Source organism: Nelumbo nucifera, chromosome 3 (assembly GCF_055504915.1).
Source record: "Nelumbo nucifera cultivar China Antique chromosome 3, China Antique-T2T, whole genome shotgun sequence".
Lineage (NCBI taxonomy): Eukaryota > Viridiplantae > Streptophyta > Magnoliopsida > Proteales > Nelumbonaceae > Nelumbo > Nelumbo nucifera.
The window spans coordinates 37,843,497-37,854,084 of NC_142651.1; the positions used below are offsets into that span (position 1 = coordinate 37,843,497).

The following is a 10,588-nucleotide window of genomic DNA, read 5'->3' on the forward strand; positions in this document are numbered from 1 at the left end:
CCCCATTTTACCAACAAGAAACGCCAAGATGAGTGTACAACGGTCAACAGGTAATTGGCTATCTTCTGTGCATCTCCTTCAAAGATGTTGGATCTTTAACCATTTAAAGACCTACTTCGAAAGCACAAGCCTCAAAAAGTTTTTGGGCCAGCCAATAGAGTACAAATAGCTTTCTCAAATAAGAATTCACCACTATTATCCCTTATGATAATGGCATGTTTGGAACCGTTTACTTTTATTGAAAAAATGGCGCCACTTCAATGTCATATCAGCATCTGGAGGGATAAACGTTTTTTGGTTTGGTACGTGCTTTTATTAAAAAAATACAAATAAATATTTATGCATTTATTTGCATTGATTTTTGTGCATATAGCCGTTTGGGTAAGCGAGAAATTCTCGCTCCCTCCGATGCCTGGGCATTTCATGAAACGACGAGCTGAAGTGGATCCGGTGTGGCTGCTGACGTGTCGTCTAGAGGTGGTGATCCGATGCAACCTGGATCTACCATTCTAAAGGTAGATATCTTCTTCCTCACTCGATGACCTAAAATGCTAAAGCACTAGAAAGAGAAATATTTCGCCGCCTTAGAGGAGAACATCTGGATCTACCAGTCCAGCGATGATCGGAGAGAGGATTCTTCGCCGGAGGGAGAGCAGCTGCCGCTAGTAAGAAGGTCTTCGTTTTCTCCCTATTTTCTCTTTGTTTTCTCTTTTCTCCTAACTTTCGGCAATATCTCTGTTTTCATTGAAGGTTTTAGAGAGTTTTGCCGCATCTGAAGGTTTTAGAGAGAGAGAGGGAGAGAGTGTTTCTCGCCGCCTGTATGTTCTCTGAGTGTTGTCGCATCTATTTTCATCAGTTTTGACATGTATTTTTTTGTATCATTTCTTTAATCATCTGTATACAAGTTTTGTGCCCTGTTTTCCTAATATGCATATCTTTGTTTACAAGGATGTTGACATGTATTTTTCTAAATTTACATGTTTAAGTTGTAGATTTTAGATGGTTATTTCTGACATGTTGAGTATTTGTGAAAGATATCCATGGGATTCCCACTGGTTTTATCAATTACACTTGAATGACATTAATAGCCTTCATTCCCTTATACGTAACAAAGATAGATGGAGAAAGAGTCAAAGTGAAAGTGTCGTATATTCACCCTTGGATGTGGATTATATCATATATACCGTTGGATTATATCATATATACCGTTGGATTATATCATATATACCGTTGGATCTAAAAATCAGTCTTTCAAGTGGAAACATATGTAATTTGGACCGTTGGATTGACTAATGTATCCTATATATCACAATGAAAGTGTCACACTGAAACACTTGAAACACTCCACCAAACAGCATGAAATGGAAAGACGTTTATTGTTACTCAAGTGTAAAGGAACATTTCTTGAAACGCTTAGATTAAATTTAACGAAACAACAAAGTGAAAAACGTTTAAAGTGAACCTTTATCTATAAACATCCACCCAAAAACATAAACGAAACCAAACACATACAATATCCGGTCAAGATTGAGAGGATCCTTGTACACCATCCACATTTACCTTAATGAATGCGGTGTGTAGAAGTGCCCAATGCATAGTAAAGGTGGGGTTTGTAAATGGATCGCATGAAGCATTAATTGATCTTTGTTTAAGATTATCCAGGTCCTCATCTTGAGCATGAGCCAATTGAAAGCACTAAACAAGGATAGAAGTTGGAATTTACATAGTTGTCTTGCAGCTAGCCTTCCAACAATGAAGCATTAATTAATCTTTGTTTAAGATTATTCAGGTCCTCAATTCATCACTTGGAGTCTCCTTGACTTTGTGCCACCAGAAGGAAAATCCAATCTTCTAAACACCACCCAGAGTGTTCTTCAATTTAGAGAGCTAGACATGATGTAAACTAGATAGGAAAATTGGCTTGACAATGAAGAAACAGAGACATGTATTCAACTAAGTCATGGCAAAGTGCAAAGTGGGCAAAATTATCCATCTTTTTGGTATAATTAGTTACGTAACCCTTGAAAAGGAAAAATATGGCAAAGAATTCTCCAAATAGAAATAACATGAATTAGAATGTGTAAGTTCTCAAAAACTCTAAAAGTTTTTCCATGATATATTTGGAAGGGCATTTTAACTACTTGAAGATTCAGCTTATGCATTAATTAATAACTTAGGAGACGTTTGGATAGTCTGAAGATCTTATAAAATCTCAAGATCATAAAAGACTGACGAGCTTTGACAAGTAGATCTTCGAAGACCAAAGACCATTAGTCGCAATTTTTTAATGATCTTTTCAAAAGCTAAAAAGATCGAAAGACCGTTTGGCAAAAATACTTGTCGATCCCTCTTACATACATGTTAAATGTTATGGAAAAGTACGGACAGGACTAATGTAGATTTCTGAATCCCACTGCAAATCTATAAATATTCAAAATGTCAAAAACCCACATGCACCCATACCCGCCTGTGAATTGGCATCAATTCCAAGTTGGCACCTATCCCAAATGTACTTTGAGCTTACAAATTCTGACCCTGGGCTGAACCATCATTCTCTCTAAATGTTATGTGCGAGACCCAATAACACATTCAAACATGTAAATATTACTTGTGAGCCCCATTTACACATTTACCTATACAAAATATTAAAATTGACATAACTCCACTTACACATTGACATGTGATGGGGAGAACAAAATTGGCATAGCTCCACTTACATATATACTGATTTATAACAAATAAAGAAACAGTGAAGTGCTTTAAGACAAATAAAAAGCATACGTTGTATACAAGGTGGACATCTTTATACACACTTGTACACAGGAGGTTTAAGACTTAACTTTTAAGGGTGTCCATGCTTGTATTATGTTGCTCCTCAGCGTTTTCCCTATGCCTCAACAGAAGGCACACCTCCAGGCATACACTTTCCGTACCTCTTAAATCACTCAACCTTTCAAGAGGGGTGCTTGATCCTTACCAATCAAAAAGAAAATATTGGATCTGAACCGAACCATCTTTTGTATGTATTTATTCTGATCCTAGTAGGAAGGACCTTCACTTGAGCTTTTTATGGCATCAGCATCAGTTACAGGGCCGCTGTAAGCCCAGAAAACGCTGTTTTTTATCAGCAACTAAAAGCCTAGAAAATGTTGTCTGCAAAAGTACACCCTCAAGCACATCTGTCCCAATAATGGCTAAATGAGCTTCCACCAAATTGGAGCCTAATGAGACTGACAAGGCAAGAACAGCAGGAGGGGGGCGTGATCTTGGGTGGGGATCATCCAGATATGATTGAATCATTTCTACTAGGTTCCTACTCAAAGCAGTATAGAAAACCTTTAAATTTCAGTTTTACCAACACCCAAGAGCTGAGAATGCCAAGAAGCTTACCTCCAATGGCTCAAAAGATGTTGCTCTGTTGTTTCAAAATCATCCTGTTTCTCTCCTCCACCACACCCCATATAATGACATGTGTGATGGCATTATAGTCGACCTTGCTTTAGTCCCTATGTCTGATTCTACATTACATTAACATACAAATGAAGTTGCTACCTCCAACTCACCTAACACACTCATTTTCAATTTTATCCTCTAGTTCCTTCTGAATATGCTTAAATGATGGTTTTCATGGTTTGAACAATCTAACCACCCAGTTAACTGGTAAAACTGTGACCCAGTGAGCATTCCTGTCTTCCATCCAGTCCGAGTCTGACAATATTGTTGCCACTAATGCAGGAAAACCCACAAGAAGAAAATTTCACTACTGCAGTTCTTTCATATAATAGTTTATTATTATTGAAAAAGTACTAACTCGTACCAAGGTATCATAAGCATTAATAGTAGGATTTAACAAAAGTAGAAAGAAGACTTGTGAAAAGGAGCTGGATGGGTGAAGGAAACAATATGGATAGAGTCTCACTGCCCCAAACAGCTAAATCTAGCCCCTGATCTAGAGTCTCAGCAATTACCATCCATAGGAAATGGACACACAGAGGTGGAGGAACCATTCTCAGATCTTACATCAACTTGTTTAGGCTACTTTATTTCAACTTCACATGTAGTTGAATCCTCAAAATAAAAGGATTAGCAAGAAAAGTAGTCTCATATAAAAAATAATAACAATAGACACAGAGGTGGAGATGGGACCTCATGGATAATGAACAAGGCATGCATCAGGTCGTATATTTATTTCTTTTGGGTACTTGGTGGCTGGGGTATAATTCATGGTGAGTTCTTAGTTTTCTTTCTTTCTCTTTTTCCCACTATGAGATTTCTGCTACTTGTTTATAATTGAGATTTCTGCTATTATTTGAATTAAGTTTGTGAATTTTTAATAAAAGTCCCACTCTTCTTTCTTGTTGCAAGAACTATGCTATGGCTGAACTTGTTTCCAACATAGCCACTTCTAAAATAGAATGAAAGATTTGAATGGTTGAGTTATCTTTGATCATTAAAGTGGACCCTCAACTACTCTGCATTTGTATTCCTTAAATTATCTGATATATACACCAATTCTCGTAGTAGACATTCTACTGACAAAATTTTATGGTGATTCTAATTAGGAGTGCACCATTTGGCCATTATTCTGGCTGTAGTTTCTTTTGTTCTGGCGGTTGTGATGGTTGTTGCAACAGTTATTTTCTTTGGGAAGAGGAAACTTGCAAGGAGGAGAGGTATCATTTGCTTCATATTTTAAAGGTTCCTTTTCTTTTGTTATAGTTTGGAATCCAAATTATATTGATCTTTCATCTGTTTCAGAGAGGAAGCCACACGGTACTCTGGTGACCGTTGTAAATAAATCTGAGCTTAACATCAAATATGAGATTCTTGAAAAGGCCACAAACTATTTTAGCAATTCCAACAAACTGGGTCAAGGAGGATCTGGTTCAGTGTACAAAGTAATTCTGAATTATCCAATTTTCTTCACAGGGAATGGTTTTGAACACGCTTTTGACTTGAAGGTATTATCAAACAGGGTATTTTTCCAGATGGGAAAGTTGTTGCTGTAAAGAGCCTTTTCTTTAACACAAGACAGTAGATGGATCAGTTCTTTAATAAAGTAAATTACACTGTACATCACAAAAATCTTGTAAAGCTGTTAGGCTGCAGTATCACAGGTCCAAAGAGTCTTGCTGTTTATGAATTTCCTAACCAAAGCCTTGCTCAATACTTTTTTGGTATTATTCTCCCAACAAATATGTTTTTTAAGTCAATTATAACTTTATCCACCTTTTTTATTATCAGTAACAGATGATAGCTTATTGATAAAAAATCATGTACGAGATACATTATATAATTACAACAAGACCAAAAGTGAATTAAAAACAACAGACCCTCTCTGAACACCCCCCAAGCACATCTGTCAGCAAAAACAACAGATCATTTATTAATATAGTAATATAGTAATTCAGCAAAAACAACAGACCGTTTTTCTCAGAGTTGATTCTTTCCAAGGATCTTTAATTCTTTAAGTCTCACGCTCAGAAGCTCTTTAAATTGATATTCATACGTCTTCAGTGTAAACACAAAAAAGTGATTTTATTTGCTATCTATCTTCCTGCAATTGCTAATCTGATAACTTGTCTCCCTATTTCCTTATTTTCTAGCATGATAAGCAAACAAGGACATGGTTGACTAAGAAATTTTCTCTGTGTAAATAGCAAGAATATGGCAAGAGAAAGCATAGGAAAATTTCAGATAGTCAATAACAAATACCTGGAGCAGAACACAAAAACCTATGGGCATGTCACAAAAATCTAGCTACGGTGTTCCCACCATTCATACTCAATTGTCCGAACCTAACATTGCTTGACTTGTCAACGAACCACTTGAGCGGTCCAATACCACAAACCTTGGCAACCAGTTTACAGAAGCTGGATACCTCAATTTCCATTGTCTCAATACGAATCTACTTTCAGGTCCTATCCCTCCAGAGATTGGGAACTTGAAAGAATTGCAGAGGCTGAAGCTCTCGAGTAACATGCTTATCAGACCTATACCTTGGACATTGGGGAACCTAACAAATCTTTAGTGATTATACCTTGACCGAAACAATTTAACCGACACAATCCCACGGGAGATCGGAAACCTGAAATGAGAGATGTCGGTTGAACATGGTGAAGAACGACAATCAATGATGAAAAAGGAGAAGAGAAGTGAACAGTGTGTCACGATTAGTAATTGTGTCAATGCTTCTCAATTGCTGGGGGTAGAGAGTTTCTCTGAGTCGAATTTTTGTCAAAAGTATCGAAAAGCTGAGAAACCCGAATAGACTATAAGCTTGGCTTGGAGATTCTGAGATCCAGACCATTTTGGTCTTTTAGGGTCTTTCTTGGGATTCTGTCTTTTGGTCTAACGGGCTTTCAGTAGCCAAACAGAACAAGGACCACTTTTGGTCTACCGGGCTTATAAAAGCCCAGAAGATCTTTCAAAAAGACTTGCCAAACAGGGCCTTACTCTACAAGTCAAAGTATCCTTACCTCCTTCAAGAGTTCGAGAGGTATGAAATGTATGTAGAAAAGAAAAAAGAAAGAAGAAAGAAAGAGCTTCAGTTTTGAACACTGAAGATAGCACATAGATAATAATGAGATCCCATGCTTAAAAAGGGCATAGAAAACAAACAGGAAGCTGCATATGGTTATAACAATCATGGCTTTTCTTCACTGAGCTCTGGACACACTATCACTAATAAAAGGATAAAACAACTAAATAGAGAGCTGCTCATCCATGATATACAAATTAGAACATTGTCAATCAAAATTTCTCAGCTTTGTAAGGTCAAAGGAAACATAGACGATAATGAGTATAACCAATAGCAGACTCCTCAAATAAAAACTTCAGTTAAAAAGAAGTGGGTAGCATAAATATTTGCATGTTAAGCATCTATGACATTTAGAAGACAATGAATGTAGGAAAACAAATCAAAGAAAACTCAACTGTTGGTACCAATTTCTGTCCTGAATCAGTTCAACTTTTTATTCCATGACCACTTTAGCACCAACAGCCTTCATCTTCTCAATTATTTGTTCCCCTTCTTCCTTTGAAACCCCCTTTTTTATCACAGAAGGCGTCTTCTCCACCAAGTCCTTTGCTTCCTTGAGGCCTAAATCAGTAAAACTCCTGACCTCCTTAATAATCTTGATCTTCGAAGCTGCATCATAAGACTCTAGTTTCAGTTCAAACACGGTTTTCTCCAATTTCTTCTCCTCCTTGGCGGCTGATGGTGCCTTCATCGTCATTCCAGCCAATCCAGCAGCAGCACCCGGTTTCATGACACCAACAACTGGTGCTTCCTTCATACCTAATTTTTTCATCAAAATTGATGACAGCTCGGCAACTTCAACTAATGTGAGTCCCGATACTTCATCTACAAGCCTAAAAACCCTATCAGTTGGTGGGCTCCGATGCTCAGTAGGATCAAAATTCGTTGGGTCGTAATTTGCAGGGAGCCTCCGCTGATCAATCATTTCTAGTTCTTCTTCCTCCTCATTCTTTGCAGGAGCACCAAATCTTCGAGAGATACACTCCAAGTTCACAGCTTTCAATGTGATTGATGCACGAACAATGGGTTGTCCATAGAACACATGCGAGAAACGGCACCCATATTTTGAAATCAAGCTCATATTGAAGTTCTTGGGATTTTAACTCTGATATCACCTTCTCAAGTACAATAGACACATTCTTTGACCTCTTACAGAAGAAAGTCCATCACTGTTGTAGAGAGAAAAAAGAAACCAATCATTACGAACATGGATAGATAATCTTATTGTAGATTTCTTTTAATTTATCAAAAGAGATTTGCAGTCATGTAGTTACTGGATTGAGAGAGAGAGAGAGAGAGAGAGTGTGTGTGTGTGTGTGTGTGTGTTATGATGAAAATTTTGCTTTACTTCCCATTTACATCAAAAGAAATTAGAAAGGGTGCAAATATTTAGTGCAAAAAGTTTTAAACCATTTTAACAAATGCAATCTATATTACCCTACTCCAATATGTAAATATTTCTGGTTTTTTTGGGTTTTCAACTAGATGTTTACTGGATTAGAGTAACTTAGGTTTAAGGTTAACAACTAAAACATAGAATTTTGGACATGAAGTGTGATGACATGGTGGGGGGATTCTTTGGCAAATGGGGTTGTTACAAATAAGAGGCATAACAAAAAAGAGAAGAAAAAAGTAGTGTTAACAATGCCATGGATGTTCCTCTGAAAGACAATGATGTAGGGAGACCCAAACTGGAAAATACCCTCAAGAAAGTTAAAGATTTGTTCGTTTGACTTATCTACTAAGCCCTTGGAGGGTTGGACAATAATCATTTGCTTTCAACTAGTCTAAGTAATGAGAATAAGAAAAGGAGACACCAAATGTTCTGGACAAAATTATAAATTCTATAGAGTGTCTATAGGGTGGAACTTCCACCTTTTGTAATACTTGATGTTGAGATTAATAAAATCTTTCCCTTGCTGATAAAAAAAAACAGTTTAAGTAATGAGAATAAGAAAAGGAGAAAGAAAAATAAATCAAGTTTAACTGATGGGGTAAATTCCACAGTCCCGTCATCTGTGGAAAATGTCAAGCAGGATATTTCTAAGAAAACATTTGAAGGAAACCAAAAAGACATTAGCAAAGAATCCGATGCAATAATCCTTCATGAACAAACTAGTGCATCACCAACAAATCTTAGTGCTATCATTGAGAAGCAAAAGCCATAAGAACAATACACCAGAACAAGCCAACACAAAACGGAATCTTTTGTATCAATTTTCATTATTTACTATTTATTATCTTTTTGTTTTTTATTTTTTATTTTTTTATGTTTGTTTTAATTTTTTATTTTATCCTTTTTTGTTTTTAACAATTATTTATTTATTTGTTTTTATTTTTCTTATGAAACCCTATTTGTAAACCTATTATTTTTATGGAATTATTGTTATTATTGTTTTATTTGTCTATTTTTTTGAATCTTTTTGTATTTTTTATTTTCTTATTTTTCTTTCTTTTTTATTTCATTTTTATTACCAAATTTCTTTTAATAGCTTATTCTCCCCACAAATAAATTCTAATCTATCAAGCTAAGCATCTCGTTCCATTGATCCAAACTCACCATTACAGATTGTCAGATTCTTAACCTCCTATTTTATTCCTTCGTTTTTTGTCATTTTTATTATCATATTTATTTATTATTATAATTTTTTAGGCTTGTTTTGCTTTCTAATTCTACCGCGGTGTTTGCTATTAACAGTCTTTCTCCGACCCCGGTATCGTTGATGCCCAATAATCAAAACAACTTGGTGTCTTTCGTTTCAAGAGGCAGAACCCAGCCACGCACTCAGTAAAATAAGACAGGTAATATATTAACGCACTCAATCGTAAACTCAACAATTTTCCATTCCAGCAAGCATAGCTAACTGTGAGAAGAAGGAAAAAAAAAAAAAAAAACAGCGATGATGAACTAAACAAGCGGTGATCATCTTTTAGAACATATCACTAACAGAACTTTACAAAATATTAACAGACAATCTCATTTAAAAAATGGATCAATGCGTTGATCATAAACAGAACATTACAATGACTCAGAATACCAAGAGAAGACTACGGCGGGACTGGATTAACATTGAGGATTCGACAGAGACTGGTTCGGCGGAGCTTCATCACCAACTCTGTCACCTTCTCCCATTAGATTTTGATCGTTTCTTGGCAAAATATAGGGGAAAGAAAACAAGGAAAAACACGAAAAAAGAACTAAATACAGGGGAAGAGAAGACAGAGTTTATCTGGTTGGATTTTGGCCTGAAACCGACCGCTGCAACAGGAGACACGGGCTTCTTCGTTTCCGACTATCTTGTTGAACGAAAATGGTGATGTCGACTTGCAATAAAAGAACTGGGCAGGGCGATATTCCGGGTATGCAGCTCGGGCAATGGCTACCGTCGATGGTTCTGCTCAGCCGGCGAACGAAACAATGGCTTAATGACGGGTTGGGGAAGCCCAAGTGTTGAATCAATCGTTCTGCCGCCGCTGTGTTCGTCGGAAGGAAGAAGACGAACAGTGTTTCTTCGGGATTTCGGTCGATTCGATGATGGAAGAAGAAGAAGAAGAAGAAACGGAGAGGGGGGGGAAGGGGATCGGCTGTCGCTGGTGCCGGATTCTCTCGAATAAGGTGAACAGTGCCGAATTCTAATCCCCCAAAATTTAGGTTAAGCTGGATATTATAATTGGGAGTAAGGGTATTTTGGTAATATTCGGAAATTTTAGGGCAATTTCGTTATTTTAGAAAGTTTGGTTTAGGGCTGTTCATGACAAGACCCAAACCGACCAACCCAGTCCGATCCAACCCGAGTTGGTCGGTTTTTCTTCAATATCGATCGGTTTGGGTTACAAAAAAATATAAACCGACTTAGATATATATTATATATAATATATTTTAGTTTTAATATATATTTGTGGAAATATATATATTTCAGAAATATACATATTATATATAAATTTTTTTATATATTAAATATTAGTTTTAATCCATCAAATCATTTTTAATTTCCAGGCATCCAGCCTTTGCTTTCTTAGACTTGAATCCTTTACCGTTCACACCGA

General features: G+C 36.6%; 1 protein-coding gene and 1 long non-coding RNA gene across 4 annotated transcripts; one reads left to right on the forward strand and one right to left on the reverse strand.

Moving 5' to 3' along the window:
* The first annotated feature begins 243 nt into the window (after window positions 1-243).
* On the forward strand, window positions 244-1,079 carry LOC104593848 (uncharacterized). Its single transcript, XR_016084284.1, has 2 exons — window positions 244-673; window positions 751-1,079. It is a non-coding gene; the product is annotated as an uncharacterized LOC104593848 (long non-coding RNA).
* A 5,720-nt stretch (window positions 1,080-6,799) lies between these two features.
* Window positions 6,800-10,189, reverse strand: LOC104593854 (uncharacterized). 3 transcript variants are annotated; one of them, XM_088901665.1, is made up of 2 exons: window positions 9,748-10,189; window positions 6,800-7,710 (listed from the first exon to the last, which is right to left on the reverse strand). In XM_088901665.1, the coding sequence occupies exon 2, from the start codon at window positions 7,620-7,622 to the stop codon at window positions 6,975-6,977; it is 648 nt and encodes a 215-aa protein (XP_088757791.1). In that variant the 5' UTR covers window positions 7,623-7,710; window positions 9,748-10,189; the 3' UTR covers window positions 6,800-6,974. The 3 variants fall into 3 exon arrangements, with proteins under 3 accessions (XP_088757791.1, XP_010252198.1, XP_010252189.1); XM_010253896.3 differs by having other exon boundaries at window positions 9,565-10,189; XM_010253887.3 differs by having other exon boundaries at window positions 9,799-10,188.
* Window positions 10,190-10,588: the final 399 nt, after the last annotated feature.

What these genes read in the sequence shown, in the direction of transcription:
- LOC104593854 (XM_088901665.1), bottom strand. Translation starts at nt 7,622, where the DNA reads ATGAGCTTGATTTCAAAATATGGGTGCCGTTTCTCGCATGTGTTCTAT.